General features: G+C 48.1%; 1 protein-coding gene across 2 annotated transcripts in view; it reads left to right on the forward strand.

Annotated features, from left to right (window-relative positions):
• The window catches only part of LOC137331633 (serotransferrin-A-like), a 37,469-nt gene extending 17,142 nt beyond the window's left edge, over positions 1-20,327 (forward strand). For both annotated transcript variants that reach the window (XM_067995560.1, XM_067995561.1), the window contains 8 exons: positions 1,470-1,566; positions 5,841-5,885; positions 9,358-9,516; positions 10,276-10,429; positions 13,875-13,939; positions 15,449-15,633; positions 16,767-16,959; positions 19,862-20,327. In XM_067995560.1, coding sequence (XP_067851661.1) covers positions 1,470-1,566; positions 5,841-5,885; positions 9,358-9,516; positions 10,276-10,429; positions 13,875-13,939; positions 15,449-15,633; positions 16,767-16,959; positions 19,862-19,893 — 930 coding nt within the window. In that variant the 3' untranslated portion in view covers positions 19,894-20,327. The remainder of the gene's footprint in view (positions 1-1,469; positions 1,567-5,840; positions 5,886-9,357; positions 9,517-10,275; positions 10,430-13,874; positions 13,940-15,448; positions 15,634-16,766; positions 16,960-19,861) is intronic.
• Positions 20,328-20,676: the final 349 nt, after the last annotated feature.

The following is a 20,676-nucleotide window of genomic DNA, read 5'->3' on the forward strand; positions in this document are numbered from 1 at the left end:
TCTCTAATGTCTCAATATCCTTCCTATAGTGTTCAGCCCTATACTGCAGATAATACTCTAACTGAGGTCTTAAGGTTGTATATAAGTTCATTATAGAATCATAAAATCATAGAAAATTTACGGCACAGAAGGAGGCCATTCAGCCCATTGTGTCCGCACCGCCTGAGAAACGAGCCACCCAGCCTAATCCCACTTTCCCGCATTTGGTCCGTAGCCCTGCAGGTCACGACTCTTCAGGTGCACATCCAGGTATTTTTAAATGAGTTGAGGGTTTCTGCCTCTACCTCCCTCTCAGGCAGTGAGTTCCAGACCCCCACCCACCCTCTGGGTGAAAATATTTTTCCTCATTTCCGCTCCAATTCTTCTATCAATCATTTTAAATCTATGCCCCGTGGTTATTGACCCCTCTGCTAAGGGAAATAGGTCCTTCCCATCCACTCTATCTAGGCCCCTCATAATTTTGTACACAAGTCATTTCACAAGCCCCAAAATTACAGTGTGGGATATTAACAGACAAACTCCGACCGTGCTTGTCTGAGACTCCTCCCTCTAACTCTTCGCTAAAGTAAGAGAGGAATTTCAGAGACATGTGTTGAATGTTTGTAATTTTGAGGGCCAGAGAGACAGACAGTGAGGGAAATGGAGAGGAGAGGAAGAGCTGGAGAAAAATTATGCAAGAGCAATAAGACGGAGGCCCCAAAGTTCCTCGGTGATATGGGCAAACTGGCAGCGTTATGGGGGCAGGTCTGCGTTGTTCTCGGTCTCTGGTGATGCACTGGGGTCTCTCTGTTGGAGGATCTTGTGATCGCCCAATCACAGCCTCTTGTCAGGAGTGGAAGCAGAAATGGTGGGATGGCGTCCCCCACTGGAAGTCTCACCGGTCCCGTCTCCCGTGGCTCCCAGTGCACTGTACACCTGCAAGAGGCAGGCATACAGGGCGTCACAGCAGTGGACGTGGGGTCCACAAGAGTGTTTACGCCTGTTCCAAGGCCTGAGGCAGTGAAGGAAAGTCAAGGTGGTCTCTCTAGAAGAGGGACGATTCTTCTTTACGACGATCTTTAGCCAGACCTGCCGGCTCTGGCCCCAAGTGGCTGCATCTTCCTGGATTGGTCCATTCCCTTGCCAGCGAGCACCCAGCAGCGTTGATACTGGCAAAAGTTTATGTTCCCCTGTTGCTATGGGAGTGGAGGGCAACTATGGGGTGTTTCTCAGAGGTCAGAGTTCAGACAAAAGTTATTCAACTGGTTTCTCCCTGCAAGCGAGAGCCCTCAGTTGGAATCAGTGGAAGAAGAAAGGCAGAGAGACACAGAGGGAAATTCATACCATGTTTCCAAGTGAGAAGAGATCGACAGGAGATCAAAGCCGCACAGTGAGCTCAGCAGCAAGTAACAAACGGACCAAACAAGTTGAAATAAGCAGTGGGTAATGTTTAGGAGCTCGGTCCGCTAACAGAATCTTTTATTTTGCAGCTGGCTGAAGCTGATGTTGTCGTCCTCCACAGTGCAAAAATGGTTATTGCAGGAAAGTGTGGCCTCGTACCAGTCATGACTGAGTATTACAACACAGGTAGGTATCTGTACACGGCCCCTCGCCGACTCTTGGATTCTTCCTCCCCTGTGTTCATGTACGTCAGTCTAGATTTCCCACAGCGTTCTGCCCGATCTTGGGGCGGTAATTGTGCAGGCGACTGTTCTGCCAAATGCCCCTCCATTTCCACAGCCGCCCGATTTTCTGCCACCGTTTCTGGCACATGTAAATCGGGTGATAATGATATGGTAAGAACATAAGAACATAAGAAATTGGAGCAGGAGTAGGCCAATCGGCCCCTCGAGCCTGCTCCGCCATTCAATAAGATCATGGCTGATCTGATCCCAACCACAAATCTAAAGAACACAAGAAGTCGGAGCAGGACCCGGCCACATAGCCCCTGGGCCCTCTCCGCCACCCACAGGGCATTGACCGATCCGAACTCAGCTTCATGTCCAATTTCCTGCCCGCTCCCCATAACCCCTAATTCCCTTTACTTCTAGGAAACTGTCTATTTCTGTTTTAAATTTATCTAGTGATGTAGCTTCCACAGCTTCCTGGGGCAGCAAATTCCACAGACCTACCACCCTCTGAGTGAAGAAGTTTCTCCTCATCTCAGTTTTGAAAGAGCAGCCCCTTATTCTAAGATTATGCCCCCTAGTTCTAGTTTCACCCATCTTTGGGAACATCCTTACTGCATCCACCCGATCAAGACCCTTCACAATCTTATATGTTTCAATAAGATCGCCTCTCATTCTTCTGAACTCCAATGAGTAGAGTCCCAATCTACTCAACCTCTCCTCATATGTCCGCCCCCTCATCCCCGGGATTAACCGAGTGAACCTTCTTTGTACTGCCTCGAGAGCAAGTATGTCTTTTCTTAAGTATGGAGACCAAAACTGTATGCAGTATTCCAGGTGCGGTCTCACCAATACCTTATATAACTGCAGCAATACCTCCTTGTTTTTATATTCTATCCCCCGAGCAATAAAAGCCAACATTCCGTTGGCTTTCTTGATCACCTGCTGCACCTGCATACCAACTTTTTGATTTTCTTGCACTAGGACCCCCAGATCCCTTTGTACTGCAGTACTTTCCAGTCTCTCGCCATTAAGAAAATAACTTGCTCTCTGATTTTTCCTGCCAAAGTGCATAACCTCACATTTTCCAATATTATATTGCATCTGCCAAATCTCCACCCACTCACCCAGCCTGTCTATATCCCCTTGCAGGTTTTTTATGTCCTCCTCACTCTCTACTTTCCCTCCCATCTTTGTATCATCTGCAAATTTTGATATGTTGCACTCGGTCCCCTCCTCCAAATCGTTAATATAGATTGTAAAGAGTTGGGGACCCAGCACCGACCCCTGTGGAACACCACTGGTTACTGGTTGCCAGTCCGAAAATGAACCATTTATCCCAACTCTCTGCTTCCTGTTTGATAACCAATCCTCCACCCATGCCAGAATATTACCCCCAATCCCGTGATTTTTTATCTTAAGTAATAATCTTTTATGTGGCACCTTGTCGAATGCCTTCTGGAAGTCTAAATACACTACGTCCACTGGTTCCCCTTTATCCACCGTATACGTTATATCCTCGAAGAACTCAAGCAAATTTGTCAGACATGACTTCCCCTTCATAAAGCCATGCTGACTTTGTCCTATTAAATTATGCTTATCTAAATGTTCCGTTACTGTCTCCTTAATAATAGACTCCAAAATTTTACCCACCACAGATGTTAAGCTAACTGGCCTATAATTTCCAGCCTTCTGCCTACTACCCTTTTTAAATAACGGTGTTACATTAGCAGTTTTCCAATCTGCCGGGACCTCTCCTGAGTCCAGGGAATTTTGGAAAACTATCACCAAAGCATCCACAATCCCTACTGCCACTTCCCTCAAGACCCTAGGATGGAAGCCATCAGGTCCAGGGGATTTATCCGCCTTGAGTCCCATTATTTTACTGAGTACCATCTCTTGAGTGATTTTAATCGTATTTAGCTCCTCCCCCCCGAGAGTCCCCTGTTTGTCCAGTGTTGGGATATTCTTAGTGTCCTCTACTGTAAAGACTGAAACAAAATATTTGTTCAGCATTTTTGCCATCTCCATGTTTCCCACCATTAATTTCCCGGTCTCATCCTCTAAGGGACCTATGTTTGCCTTAGCCACCCTTTTTCTTTTTATATAACTATAGAAACTCTTGCTATCTGTTTTTATATTTTTTGCTAATTTCTTTTCATAATCTAACTTCCTTTTCTTAATCAATCCTTTAGTTACTTTTTGCTGTCTTTTGAAGAATTCCCAATCTTCTATCTTCCCACTAAGTTTGGCTACCTTATATGTCCTTGTTTTTAGTCGGATACTATCCTTGATTTCTTTACTTAGCCACGGGTGGCTGTCATTTCTTTTACACCCTTTTTTCCTCAGTGGAATATATTTATTTTGAAAGTTGTAAAATAACTCCCTAAATGAACACCACTGCTCATGTACCGTCTTACCCTTTAATCTATTTTCCCAGTCCACTTTAATCAATTCCGCTCTCATACCATCATAGTCTCCTTTATTCAAGCTCAGTACGCTTGTTTGAGAATCAACCTTCTCACCCTCTAATTGGATATGGAATTCAACCATGTTGTGGTCGCTCGTTCCAAGGGGATCCTTAACTAGGACATTATTAATTAATCCTGACTCATTACACAGGACCAGGTCCAAGGTTGCCTGCCCCCTTGTCGGATCAGTTACATACTGCTCAAGAAATCCATCCCTGATGCACTCAATGAACTCGTCCTCAAGGCTGCTCTGCCCAATTTGATTTGTCCAGTTAATATGATAATTAAAATCCCCCATAATTATGGCTGTTCCCTTATTACATGCCCCGACTATCTCCTGATTAATACTTCTTCCAGCAGAGTTGCAACTATTAGGAGGCCTATATACTACGCCCACTAATGTTTTTTTTCCCTTATTATTCCTTATCTCCACCCAAACTGTTTCATTATCTTGATGCTTTGTCCCAATATCATTTCTCTGTATTACAGTGATTCCTTCCTTTATTAACATAGCCACCCCACCTCCCCTTCCTTCCTGCCTGTCCTTCCTGATTGTTAAATACCCTGGCATATTTAATTCCCAGTCGTTGTCACCCTGCAGCCATGTTTCTGTAATGGCCACAAGATCATACCCATACGTAGTTATTTGTGCCGTTAACTCGTCCATTTTATTACGAATGCTACGTGCATTCAGATAAAGAACTTTCAAATCTGTTTTGTGACGCTTAGTTCCTGCTTTTTCCTTTTTTAACACTTTACCTATTACTCCATACCTTCTGTCCCTTCCTGTTACGCTTTCCTCTCTCTCCCTGCTCAGGTTCCCAACCCCCTGCCACTTTAGTTTAAACCTCATTTACACTGAGTCTTAATCACGCCTGCATAAAACTGGCATCTAGCATTGCCTGGCACTACCCTGAGGTTCAAAGGGACAAGTTATACGATTACTGTTCAAATCTTTTACTGGGTTTTTCTTTCTTTTGTTTTAAAACCATTGTTGCCACACGCTTTGCCACCTACTTTTGTGCCATTTGCTCAAAGGCTGCCAACTACCCCTCTCCCGCTATTCGGACAGGGCACAGTGGGTTTCCCATTGGAAATCCCCCTTATTTTTGCTACTTGGAAGAAGAGCAGCAGCAGTGGAGGCAGAAGGGCTCCTGCTTGTATTTGACTGTGAAGGGTTTGTTCAAAGAGCTAGGTGACTGTGAATCCTGCCTCCGCCATATGCATGGCTCCGGCAGTGGCTGTTAAGGTCACCACTGCCCGTAACTTCTGCACTACGGGGTCATTTCAGGCTGAGACATCTGTAACATCAGCCGAACAGCTGGGTGCAAATGAACCAAGTGACTGATTCGTTGCCCTCTAAAACTAACAATTCCATCAGGGTCTCCATGGACACGGAGGACACTGACGTGACACCGCAATTTTACAGAGCGGCAGGAACAGGTGTCAGCCTCAGCTCAGTGTTACTGCTCTCACCTCAGTTTCCTGCAGGCCTCCATAACCACCGCCTGTTAACAGGGGTGAATCGGACAGCATTTCCAGGAGGAGTGCGGGTGGAAACCTGGAAAACCCCTCCCTCCCCGACACCATCCGATGGCCTGATCCCTGAGATTTTCCAGAGGTGGGTTTTGGCCCAATTTCCAGCCCCTCCGTTCCCAGGATTCTGGTCATCTGCCCGAGAAAAGAGCACAGGTTCTAGGCCCATCTCTCCAACCTATAGAAATGTTAATCCTTTGTAAATTCTGTGTATTTTCATCTACAGAGAATCTTTCACCCTGCAGGGACTCAGCGAGATATGCAGAGTCATGTGAGTTTCAGAAGTTACATTTTTGTCCTAAATATTTATATATTGTAAAGAAACATGTCGACTTGATGCAGACACTTCAGCCGGGCTGTAGCCCCTCACCGGGGCCGGGCTGTATCCCCTCACTGGGGTGGGGCTGTAGCCCCTCACCGGGGCCGGGCCGTATCCCCTTACAGGGACCGGGCTGTATCCCCTCACCGGGGCCGGGCCATAGCCCCTCACCGGGGCCGGGCTGTATCCCCTTACAGGGACCGGGCTGTATCCCCTCACTGGGGCCGGGCTGTATCCCCTCACTGGGACCGGGCTGTAGCCCCTTACAGGAGCCGGGCTGTAGCCCCTCACTGGGGCCGGGCTGTATCCCCTCACTGGGGCCGGGCTATATCCCCTCACTGGGGCCGAGCTGTATCCCCTCACAGGGACCGGGCTGTATCCCCTCACTGGGGCCAGGCTGTATCCCCTCACTGGGGCCGAGCTGTATCCCCTCACTGGGGCCGAGCTGTATCCCCTCACTGGGGCCGAGCTGTATCCCCTCACTGGGGCCGAGCTGTATCCCCTCACTGGGGCCGGGCTGTATCCCCTCACTGGGGCCGGGCTGTATCCCCTCACTGGGGCCGGGCTGTATCCCCTCACTGGGGCCGGGCTGTATCCCCTCACTGGGGCCGGGCTGTAGCCCCTCACCGGGGCCGGGCCGTAGCCCCTCACCGGGGCCGGGCCGTATCCCCTTACAGGGACCGGGCTGTATCCCCTCACCGGGGCCGGGCCGTATCCCCTCACAGGGACCGGGCTGTATCCCCTCACTGGGGCCGGGCTGTAGCCCCTCACCGGGGCCGGGCCGTAGCCCCTCACCGGGGCCGGGCCGTATCCCCTTACAGGGACCGGGCTGTATCCCCTCACCGGGGCCGGGCCGTATCCCCTTACAGGGACCGGGCTGTATCCCCTCACAGGGGCCGGGCTGTATCCCCTCACAGGGACCGGGCTGTATCCCCTCACTGGGGCCGGGCTGTATCCCCTCACAGGGACCGGGCTGTATCCCCTCACTGGGGCCGGGCTGTATCCCCTCACGGGGACCGGGCTGTATCCCCTCACTGGGACTAGGCTGTATCCTCTCACGGGGACCCCGCGGGCTGTATCCTCTCACGGGGACCGGGCTGTATCCCCTCACTGGGACTAGGCTGTATCCTCTCACGGGGACCCCGCGGGCTGTATCCCCTCACCGGGGCCGGGCTGTATCCCTTTACAGGGACCAGGCTGTATCCCCTCACTGGGGCCGGGCTGTATCCCTTTACAGGGACCGGGCTGTATCCTCTCACGGGGACCGGGCTGTATCCTCTCACGGGGACCGGGCTGTATCCTCACGGGGACCGGGCTGTATCCTCACGGGGACCGGGCTGTATCCCCTCACGGGGACCGGGCTGTATCCCCTCACGGGGACCGGGCTGTATCCCCTCACGGGGACCGGGCTGTAGCCCCTCACGGGGACCGGGCTGTAGCCCCTCACTGCGGCAGGGCTGTAGCCCCTCACTGGGGCCGGGCTGTAGCCCCTCACTGGGGCCGGGCTGTAGCCCCTCACTGGGGCCGGGCTGTAGCCCCTCACTGGGCCATGAGTCTGTGGTACTGACAGTTACAGAGTATTTTTGCAAGGTCCTACTGTCACATGGGGCTTGCTGTGCGCTGCCCAGCACGGTGACTGCAGGAGTGCTGATGCCTGGGTGCTCCTGGAGCACAGGGGGGGTCAAGGGCTTACATCCTGGAAACAGCAGGTGTTAAAGGGCTACAGGTTGCCCTTAAAAGGAGAAATCCATTATCCAAAAAAATTGGAAGAAGCAAACTGGAGAGCCCAATGGAGGCTACAAGTGCATTTCTTGAAAAGCAACAGGTTACTGGGAAACCAGCTGATCAAACAACAAACACTGGAACAGACGCATCAAACTAAGCAGCTATAGGCACCGAGTCAGAACAGTTCAAGCAAAAGAAAGATGACTGGGAATTGGCTTCCGTAAAACACCCTTTACAGCTTTACTCCAAATCTAATTTATGATATTAAATTTGTGGGCTGGCACCAGAAATACATTCCCATGAAAGACTGGTGTAAAATCCCAAATAGTTCAACTAATGTTCTTCAGGAAAGGGAACCTGCCACCCTTAGCTGGTCTGACCGACATGTGTTGGATCAACCGAGTAGATTAATCGAAATTATATAGGTTTTGATGCCAGTGATAAATCAACATGTTGGCTTATTAATAACGACAGAAAGTACAAGCAAGTTATACTTACAAGTAAGATATCCATCGGGGTATGGGAGCTACTAAGCAATTCTGACATGTTCTCCGTATGGAATTCCAAAGAATTACTGGAAGTGAGCCTATTTATGCACTTAGATAGACAATGTCAGATGACTTAGTCTGAACCTATCAATTCTGAGATTATTGTCATGTGATCTTTATGTGACATATGCTACTATACCAGATGGCAATGTCACTCCATGTACACTCGATGTGAGTGGCATTTATTTCTTATCTGTAGAAGGCAACACGATTTTGAATAGTTATAAACATCACATCTTACCAGAATAGTAACAACTGAAGCCTAGACAGGTTGGGGAGAATTTTAACCCCCTCCCCCCCCACTCCATGACGGGTGGGAGAGGGTCAGGGTAAGGGGTTAAATTGCTAAAAATGGGGACTTTGACCCCAAGCCGCTGTGAACGCGCCTATTTCTGATTTAACCGCGGCTGGTTTGAGGGCAGCTGAGTAGCCCACGCTGGAGAGGCGGGTGAGTGATTTTAATATGTTAATAAGGTTGCGTTCTTCATATTTTGGCAGCCATTTAGATTTAATGGCAGCGGGCCGCGTTTCCCAGGGCTCGGGAAACCTGGCAGCTGAAGGGAAGAGGGAGTTGCCAGATCCAGTGGGTAAATGGTTTTCCAGCACTGCCTGTAGCCCAGTAGGAGCAGCAGTGCTTCCCCACGGCCCCTGCAAACCTGCCGACCCCCCTCCCAGCAATGTCCCCCCCTCATGATGTTTCCCCCCGTGATCTGTCTCCCCAATGATATCTCCCCCCTACGATGTCCCCCCCAGTGATGTCTTCCCTCGCGATCTCTCCCCCCTCTTCGCTGCCACGCTGCGAGTGATCTTCTTGATTGTCGGAGACCGTTCCCAGCAGATACACTATCCTACAACATGTGACTCCAGTCCCTCACTGTGTGATTAAGTCAATGTCCTCTGTAGTGGTCTAGCACTCAGCATTAAAACCAAATCGCTCAAGAAAGGCGACTCACTACCACCTTCTCAGGGCAAACCAAGCATGGGCAATAAATGCAGCTTTTGTTCACGGCTGTTCCTGAAAACAAATGAAAAAACAAAATGGCCCATGCAATACCTGACCTGGGAACGCCAAAAATGGGCACATGCTTCTGTTCTGCGACATTTCTTGAAGATCACAAAAAATCGTTGACTGCTGTCGTGTTTTGTTCCAGATGTGTACATAGTGGCTATCGTTAAGGATCAGACCCTGACCTGGGATGGCCTGGAGGGGAAGAAGTCGTGCCACACTGCTCTTCATCGCACTGGTTGGAATATCCCAATGGGGCTGCTGATCGCAGAGGGGAAAATCAAAAACTGCAACCTTTACAACTGTAAGTGGAAGTCACTCTGTTTGGTTGGAGATGTGAGTGACTGGACAACGTTTGCTACGTGTGAGGTTAAAATAACTTTGGTCTGGGCAGCAGTCACTTATAACCCGTGAATGTTCATTTAGTGGCGTTCTGACTGTTGGAGCTGTTGAAGCGAGTACTGGCCACTAGATGGCGCAGCAGACCATTTCCTCTCCCCCTCCCACTCTCCCCACAATTCACCCTCTCTCCACCTATTCCACTCAGTACACACGAGTTCCTGTTCCATTTGGTACACGTGCATGTTGCTGTCCCATTGAGTACACACATGTGTTCCCATTCTATTCAGTACACACGCGTGTTCCCATTCCATCCAGTACACATGCAAGTTCCTGTTCCATTGAGTATACACGCATGTTCCCATTCCATTCAGTAAAATGCGTGTTCCCATTCCATTGAGTATACACGCATGTTCCCATTCCATTCAGTATACACACGTTACCATTCCAGTCAGTACACGCATGTGTTCCCGTTCCATTCAGAGGCACACGTGCGTCACCATTCCATCCAGTACACGTGTGTTCCCTTCCATTCAATACACACATATGTTACCATTCTATTCAGTACACACGCGTGTTACCATTCCATTCAGTACACACGTGTGTTCCTGTTCCATTCAATACACATGTTTATTCCCGATCCTGTCATGAATATCGATTGTGCTGAATTCCTGTTGCTGCTGCTGAAAACTGAAAACAACTTCTATTTTCTTTTTGAACGAAGCGACATATTTCAGCGAAAGCTGTGTCCCGGGGGCAACTCCTGGGTCCAAACTGTGCTCTCTGTGTATCGGCCAGGAGAATTCAACCGAACCCGGAAAAAACAAGTGTGCCTTCGCCAACAGCGAGCGATACTTTGCCTACAGTGGTGCTTTCAGGTACACAGTTTGATTCTGAGTGTTGTAATGCACCTGGGAACCAGTCCAGTTACAGTGAAAGCCATTTTATCCCAACGGGTGCTGGCTGATTAACTGCTGACTTTGTTTATAGTGAATCCAGGTCCACTCACAAACATCTGTTCTCCACAGCACGAAGCTGCCCTTAATTCAGAATATAATTGGAAGTGTCACTGAGAGTGACTGCGGGATAGGATGGCCCGTAATGGCAAAGTGTCACACTGGTGCAATAAGGACTGAGGCTCTTTGTGACTGAGGCTCAGGAACTTATTAGTACAGCGTAGAGGGAGCTTTACTCTGTATCTAACCCATGCTATACCTGCCCTGGGAGTATTTGATGGGACAGTGTAAAGGGAGCTTTACTCTGTATCTAACTCGTGCTGTACCTGACCTGGGAGTGTTTGATGGGACAGTGTAGAGGGAGCTTTACTCTGTATCTAACTCGTGCTGTACCTGACCTGGGAGTGTTTGATGGGGTAGTATAGAGGGAGCTTTACTCTGTATCTAACTTGTGCTGCACTTGCCCTGGGAGTGTTTGATGGGACAGTATAGAGGGAGCTTTACTCTGTATCTAACCCATGCTGTTCCTGCCCTGGGAGTATTTGATGGGACAGTGTAGAGGGAGCTTTACTCTGTATCTAACTTGTGCTGCACTTGCCCTGGGAGTGTTTGATGGGACAGTATAGAGGGAGCTTTACTCTGTATCTAACCCATGCTATACCTGCCCTGGGAGTGTTTGATGGGACAGTGTAGAGGGAGCTTTACTCTGTATCTAACCTATGCTGTACCTGCCCTGGGAGTGTTTGATGGGACAGTGTAGAGGGAGCTTTACTCTGTATCTAACCTATGCTGTACCTGCCCTGGGAGTGTTTGATGGGACAGTGTAGAGGGAGCTTTACTGTGTATCTAACTCGTGCTGTACCTGACCTGGGAGTGTTTGATGGGACAGTATAGAGGGAGCTTTACTCTGTATCTAACTCGTGCTGTACCTGACCTGGGAGTGTTTGATGGGGTAGTATAGAGGGAGCTTTACTCTGTATCTAACTCGTGCTGTACCTGACCTGGGAGTGTTTGATGGGGTAGTATAGAGGGAGCTTTACTCTGTATCTAACCTGTGCTGTGTTGAGATGATGCTGGCACTTGGTTACAGAAATGGGGACTATTCTATTCCCCGATACTGACATCCTTCAACTATTAATTGACATTTGAAAACATATGGGTTAATAAATGACAGCCAGCATGGATTTATTAAAGGAAAATCATGTTTGACTAACTTGATTGAGTTCTTTGATGAAGTAACGGAGAGGGTTGATGAGGGTAGTATGGTTGATGTTGTGTATATGGACTTTCAAAAGACGTTTGATAAAGTAGCACATAATAGACTCGTTAGGAAAATTGAAGCCTGTAGTAATAAAGGGTGGCTATGAAATTGGCTAAGAGACAGAAAGCAGAGAGTAGTGGTGAACGGTTGTTTTTCAGGCTGGAGGGAAGTATACGGTGGTGTTCCCCAGGGGTCAGTATTAGGACACTGCTCTTTTTGATATTTATTAATGGTCTGGACTTGGGTATACAGGGTATAATTTCAAAGTCTGTGGATGACACAAAACTCAGAAATGCAGTAAACAATGTTGTGGAGGATAGTAACAGACTTCAGGAGGCCATAGACAGACTGATGAATTGGGCAGACACATGGCAGATGAAATTTAATGCAGAGAAGTGTGAAGTGATGCATTTTGGTAGGAAGAATGAGAAGAGGCAATATAAACTAAATGATACAATTTTAAAGGGGGGGTACGAACACAAATCTTTGAAGGTGGCAGGACTCGTTGAGAAGGCTGCTAAAAAAGCATACGGGATCCTGGGCTTTATAAACAGAGGCATAGAGTACAAAAGCAAGGAAGTTATGCTAAACCTTTATAAATCACTGGTTAGGCCCGAACTGGAGTATTGTGTTCAATTCTGGGCACCACACTATAGGAAGGATGTCAAAGCCTTAGAGAGGGTGCAGAGGAGATTTACTAGAATAGTACCAGGGATGAAGGACTTCAGTTACGTGGAGAGTAAAGAAAATAAGGAGAAACTGTTTCCAGTGGCAGAAGGGTCAGTCACTAGAGGGCACAGATTTAAGGTAATTGGCAAAAGAACCAGAGGGGAGAGAGGAAATTCTTTACACAGTGAGTTGTTATGATCTGGAATGCACTGCCTGAAAGGGAAGTGGAAGCAGATTCAATAATGGGGAAAGGGCAGGGGAATGGAACTAATTGGTTAGCTCATTCATTGGGCTGGCACAGGCACGATGGGCTGAATGGCCTCCTTCTGTGCTGTATCATTCTATGATTCTATATGTGCAATATTCACACAAAAAAATTGCACTGGAATCCCAGTTTAATGTAATTCCGATGAAACTGCTGGAGAGTGTTCTCTGGTGTGGCGTTCGTACTCTGATTACCATTTGAGTTTTCAATGACTTTAATTTCTACCCCAAAATCTACCCCAGTGTAAATTTTTTTGTCAGCATAACTCTCTCTATCCCATGCTGGGGATGAGTTGCACGGACATTCGATAGCCCCCCTTGGTATCATGGCCAACTGACCATCCTTTATCTGTCAGTTATATGGGCAGGCTATTCAACTGTGGGGGCCATCACCGACACGTACACAGGGTGCTTGCCCAGTATCCAAAATACACGTAGTTCCCAGCAGGAGCAAGTGCACTGGCTGGTTTTTGCCCTCTTTGGTTCAGGGATGTTGAGGCTGACTGAAGCAGCCGACTGTCTCCAGGACTGAGAGCAGTTGGCTCAGGATGTGGATTGAAATGGGACTTTCCTGCTCTGTATGGCTCAGCAACTCACTGAACCGCAATGTGATATGGTTTTTTCTCCTCATCCATATAAAATGAAGAGATAAAGTTTAGAAAAAAGAAGAGTGAAATAAAGTCAATATATTACAGCATTCTCTCCAAATCTCACACGTCCTCCAACTGTTTAAGAGCTGAGACACTTCATTTTTTAAAAATTCATTCTCAGGATGTGGCTGGCAAGGCCGGCATTTATTGCCCATTCCGAGTTGCCCTGAGTTTGATATGACTGAGTGGATTTCCAGGCCACTTCAGAGCACAGCTACCAGTCAACAACATTGGTGTGGGACTGGACTCACATGTGGACCAGACCGGGTAAGGACGGCAGGTTCACTCCCTAAAGGATGTTCGTGAACCAGTTGGGTTTTTATGACAATCCTGACAGTTTATTGGTCATTTTTATTTCCAGATTTTGTTTTTTTTAATTCTGAAACTGCCCTGTGGGATTGTGAACTCATGTTCTCTGGATGACTGGTTCAGTGACATAACCACAACACAACCGTACCCATCGAGAGTCATGTCCAAATGAAGACAGTTCTTTAAAAAGATTACTGACCGCAGTTTCTTTCAGGTGCCTGGTGGAGAAGGGCGATGTTACTTTCCTCAAACATACAACTGTCTTTGAGAACACTGATGGTATGTGTGAGCTCCTGGTCCCACAATGCTGCCTGCACGGGTAGGGCTCTCAGTAGTAACCGAGATCAGGCTGGGCATTGGTGATAAAGAGACAAGCTACACAGAATTACATCGAATTTACCTGCCTTTGCTCCATATCCTTTGATACCCTCACCCAACAAAATTCCATCTATCTCAGTCTTGAAAGCTCCAATTGTCCCAGCACTCGCAGCCTTTTGGGAGAATGGGATTCCGATTTCTACCACCCTTTGTGTGAAAAAGTGCTTCCTGATTTCATCCTGATTTTAAGATTATGTCCCCTCGTTCTTGATTCCCCCACCAGAGGAGATCGTTTCTCTCTATCTACCCTTCCGGATCATTCTAACAGGTGACCTCAATCAGATCACCCCTCAATCTTTTATACTCAAGGGGATACAAACCATGTTCATGCAACCTGTCCTCATAATTTAACCCTCTAAGCCCCGGAGTGGACCATCCCTAATGGGTCGGAGTTCCTGGAGACATGTCAGTGATAAACTCAAGGAGAGTTAATGGGCAAATACAAGTGTGAATAAGTACATGAAGCTCCCTCCAGGGCTCAATGAATAAAGACGCCGCTAGAGTTAGGATCTCTCTCGCCTCTGAGTCACAAGATCGTGGGTTCAAACTCCACCCCAGAGACTTGAGCACATAATCCAGGCTGATGCTTCAGTGCAGTACTGAGAAAGTGGGTTAGGGACAGGACAGATGTCAGGAGAATGGTTCTGGGGAGGTTGTGGAGGCAAAAATCTTGGACTCATTCAATAAGTGGTGAAATTCATCATGGGCAAGTGAATGGTAAAGAGAATCGGCAGCAGAGTGAAACAGGCTGTAAATTCCCTCTCACCTGTTTAAGGAGCAGAGTGAAACAGGCTGTAAATTCCCTCTCACTTGTTTAAGGAGCAGAGTGAAACAGGCTGTAAATTCCCTCTCACTTGTTTAAGGAGCAGAGTGAAACAGGCTGTAAATTCCCTCTCACTTGTTTAAGGAGCAGAGTGAAACAGGCTGTAAATTCCCTCTCACTTGTTTAAGGAGCAGAGTGAAACAGGCTGTCAATTCCCTCTCACCTGTTTTGAGTTACCATCAAGATGAATTTCACCCCGTGAGGTGATGGAGACCTTTTTATTCTAGTTGGATGAGCTAGTTGGGCCCGATTAGGCCTTCCTTGTCCACAACTATCTTCGGATCCGGTACAAGAGTTTTACGCAGTCTCAAACTCATTCACGTCTCACCTTATTCTCACAAGCAATCAGTAATCTGTAAATGTTTATTATTTGCTTACCAATGATTCTGAGGCCTACCTGTTGGGATTTTGGCACAAACACTTGCGGCCTCTCACCTCAGTAGCTCTGTATCATGTGACAGGAAAGAGGGGATTAATCAGTGTTCTGACAGCAGACCTGGATTCTAATGAGGCCAGTTACTGTGAAGGAAAGGATTCACTCTGTGTGTCACTGCTGTGTAGATTCTAATCAATGTTTCACCTTCAAGGTAACTCACAGGAGGAGTGGGCGAGAGGCCTCAGGTCCAGTGATTACAGGCTGCTGTGCAAAAATGGCACACAGGCTGCTGTGACAGATTACAAGACGTGTCACTTGGCACAAGTACCAGCTCGAGCTGTTGTGTCTCGACCAGAGATGAGGGAACAAGTCCTGCAGTTTTTAAAAGAGCAACAAGTGAGTATTTGGGGTTTATGTGCTCTTAATGCGAGTGTTTGGGTCTTGCCTGTACTCATTGTGATGTTTGGTGTTTGCTTGTACTCAGTGTCAGTGTTTGGGATTGACCTGTACTCAGTGTCAGTGTTTGGGATTGACCTGTACTCAGTGTCAGTGTTTGGGATTGACCTGTACTCAGTGTCAGTGTTTGGGATTGACCTGTACTCAGTGTCAGTGTTTGGGATTGACCTGTACTCAGTGTCAGTGTTTGGGATTGACCTGTACTCAGTATCAGTGTTTGGGATTGAACTGTACTCCGTGTCGGTGTTTGGGATTGACCTGTACTCAGTGTCAGTGTTTGGGATTGAACTGTACTCCGTGTCGGTGTTTGGGATTGACCTGTACTCCGTGTCGGTGTTTGGGATTGACCTGTACTCAGTGTCGGTGTTTGGGATTGACCTGTACTCAGTGTCGGTGTTTGGGATTGACCTGTACTCAGTGTCGGTGTTTGGGATTGACCTGTACTCAGTGTCGGTGTTTGGGATTGACCTGTACTCAGTGTCGGTGTTTGGGATCGACCTGTACTCAGTGTCGGTGTTTGGGATTGACCTGTACTCAGTGTCGGTGTTTGGGATTGACCTGTACTCCGTGTCGGTGTTTGGGATTGACCTGTACTCCGTGTCGGTGTTTGGGATCGACCTGTACTCAGTGTCGGTGTTTGGGATCGACCTGTACTCGGTGTCGGTGTTTGGGATTGACCTGTACTCAGTGTCGGTGTTTGGGATTGACCTGTACTCGGTGTCGGTGTTTGGGATTGACCTGTACTCAGTGTCGGTGTTTGGGATTGACCTGTACTCCGTGTCGGTGTTTGGGATTGACCTGTACTCCGTGTCGGTGTTTGGGATTGACCTGTACTCGGTGTCGGTGTTTGGGATTGACCTGTACTCAGTGTCAGTGTTTGGGATTGACCTGTACTCAGTGTCAGTGTTTGGGATTGACCTGTACTCAGTGTCGGTGTTTGGGATTGACCTGTACTCGGTGTCGGTGTTTGGGATTGACCTGTACTCTGTGTCGGTGTTTGGGATTGACCTGTACTCAAGCCGTGGGAGTATGCTTTCTGCCAGCGCCAGTAATCGGTTTGTTTCTCAATGCAGTTGAAACACGGCCGCGGTGGATCTGAGGAGGACAGATTCGCAATGTTCAATTCGACCAAGTTTCACCGCGAGCACGTCCTGTTTCTAGATTGGACCCAGTGCTTGGTTGAAGCGTCCAGCACAGATTACAGAGAGTTCATGGGTGAAGGATTTGTCACAGCAATGGAAGGCCTCTACTCCTGTGAACCTCCTGGTAAATATTACTGAAACACTGATTTCAATTCATAGCAACAGACTGCGCAAAGTAAACTGTCACTTACCAGAAACCTGAAATCCCTGAATACAAGAAGAAGGGGCAATCTCTTCCCCCTTTCACAGTCTGCGTTGTTTATTAGAAGATTTGAGAGGGACATTACAGAAGGGAATAGGAACAGCTTGCATTTATACAGCACCTTTAATGTAGAAAAACATCCAAAGGAGTTCCACAGAGGAGTAATGTAAAGAAATGGAGCAGGAGATTTTAGGAGGTGACCAGAAGGTTTGTCACAGAGGTGGGCTTTAAGGAGGGTCTTAAAAGAAGAGAGGGAAGTGAAGAGGCAGAGGGGTTTAGAAAGGGAATTCTGGAGCTTAGGGCCTAGGCAGCTGAAGGCACAGCCGCCAATGATGAGGTTAAAGGGAGGGGTTCGGGGGGGGGGGGTGGAGTGCAGAGATCTCGGAGGGTTGTAGGGCCGGAGGAGGTTACAGAGCTAGGGCGGCTTGAGGCCATGGAAGGATTTAAAGGTGAAGATGAAAATTGGAGGCACTGGTGGACTGGGTGCCAATGTAAGTCAGTGAGCACAGGGGCGATGGGAGAATGGGACTTGGTGCGAGTTAAGGTCTGGGCAGCAACGTTTTGGATGAGCTGAACTTTACAGAGGGTGGATTGGAGACCGGGCAGGAGAGCATTGGATTAGTCGAGTCTGGAGGTAACAAAGCATGGAGGAGAGTTTCAGCAGCAGATAAGGTAAGGCCGGGGTAGAGATGGGCGATGTTGCAGAGGTGAACGTTAGCAGACTTTGTGATGGGGAGGATATGGGATCTGAAGCTGATCTAGGGGTCGAACAGAACGCTGAGGCTGCAAACAATCTGTTTCAGCCTGAGACAGTGGCCGTGGAGAGGGATGAAATCGATGGTGAGGGAACGGAATTTGTGGAGGAGCCTGAAGACGATGGCTTCGGTCTTCCCAATATTTAACTTGTGGAAATTGTGGCTCATCCCAGACCGGATATCAGGCAAGCAGTCTGACAACACAGAGGTACTGGAGGGGTGGAGAGAGGTGGTGGAGAAATAAGGCTGGGTGTCAGAGTACATGTGGAAGCTGATTCCAGGTCTGGGAATGATGTTGCCAAGGGACAGCATGTAGGTGAGGAAGAGGAGGGGGCCAAGGATGATGGTGCCTGGCAAGGACGGTGGTAATGGGACAAGTAATTGGTAAGTGGAACCAGGCGAGGACAGTCCCATCAAACTAGACAATTGAGGAGAGGCGCTGGAGGAGGATGGTGTGGTCGACCATGTCAAAAGCTGCAGAGCTGGTGATGGATGGATAAACCAGTTGTGCATCAAACATGCCCAAGTCTGCGCCCATTGGACTTGACGGAGTGAACGGGGGCGGGGTGGAGGGGGGGTGGTGGGGAGGAGGGGTCATACCAGGAGGAGAAAGGTTTTGATCCTAAGTGGAAAATAAAAGTTAATCGCAACTCACTATTTCAAGTTAAATCACTGCTGCAGGACAAGGCGTGCAGAGGGATAAACTGGTAAGAGCCAAGTGTAGGAAGCACTTCTTCACACAAAGCGTGATCAGTACCTGCAATGGGCTATGGGTAGAGTAATGGAGGCAAAAGCTCTTGGTCATTCAAAAAGCCAGTTAGAGGCTGTGATGGAAGGATGAGCAAAGTGGATCTGACCCACCCACTGAACCTTCTCTGAATTGGAGGTCATGGTTTGTTTATTCACAATTACTCGATTTTGCCCAGGTAGAACCATTTTGTGTCTGGTTTGACCTTTCCCTTTAAGAGACGAAAGCTGCCAACTCTTCCCCCCTCCCTGCAGGACTCATTTTCCCTACCTTGCTGTAGGGAGCCTCGCTACTGGAGCTGGTGTTGGGAGGTAACTTTTTCCCATAACCCGTGCGAAAAGTTTTTCCAATGCGCGTCCTGGTGGTCGAGTGGGAATACCCGATTCATGGCGTTCTTGGACACCCGTTTTCCACAATGACCCAGTTGGGGGTGGTTGGGTGGGTGCCCTTTCTCCTTGGTTGGGACAAAGAGGGTGTCTGATCCTCAGTTTCAGCAATTTTTTCTCTACTGTCCCAGCAACAAATTATACGGCTATTGTCCCCGGCAGTATTGGGAGACTGGTCAGCTCACAGGATTTGTTTCTAATGGTGTACAGGTAGCAAAGGATCTTACTACTGTCAGGGGAACATTCAACCTATCATTCTGTGCTGGATTTGATTCCAAATAATTTTCCCACCCAGTCCCAGAGTGTGAGAGTGTCTAACCCACTGTACCACCCAGTCCCAGAGTGTGAAAGGACAGTGTCTGACCCACTGTACCACCCAGTCCCAGAGTGTGAAAGGACAGTGTCTGACCCACTGTACCACCCAGTCCCAGAGTGTGAAAGGACAGCGAGTGAATGGTGCAATGGTTAGTGTGTCTGAGTCACAGTTTCGAACCTTCTGTTCAGGGTGGGCCATTGATTGTGTGACACAGTTTCTATCTTCCTGTTCGGGTGGGCCATTGATTGTGTGACACAGTTTCTATCTTCCTGTTCGGGTGGGCCATTGATTGTGTGACACAGTTTCTATCTTCCTGTTCGGGTGGGCCATTGATTGTGTGACACAGTTTCTATCTTCCTGTTCGGGTGGACCATTGATTGTGTGACACAGTTTCTATCTTCCTGTTCGGGTGGGCCATTGATTGTGTGACACAGTTTCTATCTTCCTGTTCGGATGGGCCATTGATTGTGTGACACAGTTTCTAGCTCTGCACTTGTCAGCCCGTGACTTTCCCTCCATAATTGTGAATGGACAGAAACCACAGACTGACCAGCACAGAAGTGGAAACATCCGAATGTCCAAAAATTGCTGCTACACTGGAAATCTTCTTTCCTTGCAGATTCCCTCGATGTCTGCCAGACCCGACAGTGAGTCGGGCTCGATTTCCACACTGATGACCCAATGATTCCCAATGCAGTGTGGGCTGTAATTCTCCACTCTCTCCGACAGTACAACAATGTCCGCTTCTGTGTCTGCCTGAATTGTTTGTATCTAGTGAACAGATTAGCAACAGACACCCTGCAACATGGATCTCATTCTGAACACTGAATAAACTCTACCTCCATCAGTAATTTCAGTCTGTTAATTTTGTAACTATGATGTTCTGTAACTGTGGTGAGCTGCATAGCTGGTAACAAGGTGAAGGGAACTGTGTTGATCCATATTCAATGTTGCATCTTGCCTTTAAATCCAGCCCAGGCTGATACAATGCAATCTCCTCTGGGTGACAGCTGTTGTGTTTAGACTCAGTCACATTCCTGTACCTTAAACTGCTTCAATAAAGAACCACATGGAGAAACCCCTCACATATTGAGAACTCGATGCACATTCTGCACCCAGCCTCCATTACACAAGCATTTATAACCTTTGAGTTAACAGGAAGATAATACCTGTTTGTTATTGTATTCAGGCCTCAATATTTCCCCTTGTGCGTTAGTGATAATGAATTTGTAAATGTGTTGATTGTGAACACAATTGTTTATACTGATGGAGTGAGGGAAATACTGAGTACACAGACACTGGGTGAGATTTTGCTGTGAACAGTGAACGAACAGCGGCCGGAGATCGTTAGACTTGCACTTACCCATAGACTTTTCATGGGCTTTTCCCCGGCATGTTCCTCTCATTGGGCGTTCAGTCTAATGCGACTCCCTC

Source organism: Heptranchias perlo, chromosome 13 (assembly GCF_035084215.1).
Source record: "Heptranchias perlo isolate sHepPer1 chromosome 13, sHepPer1.hap1, whole genome shotgun sequence".
NCBI classification, from domain to species: Eukaryota; Metazoa; Chordata; class Chondrichthyes; order Hexanchiformes; family Hexanchidae; genus Heptranchias; species Heptranchias perlo.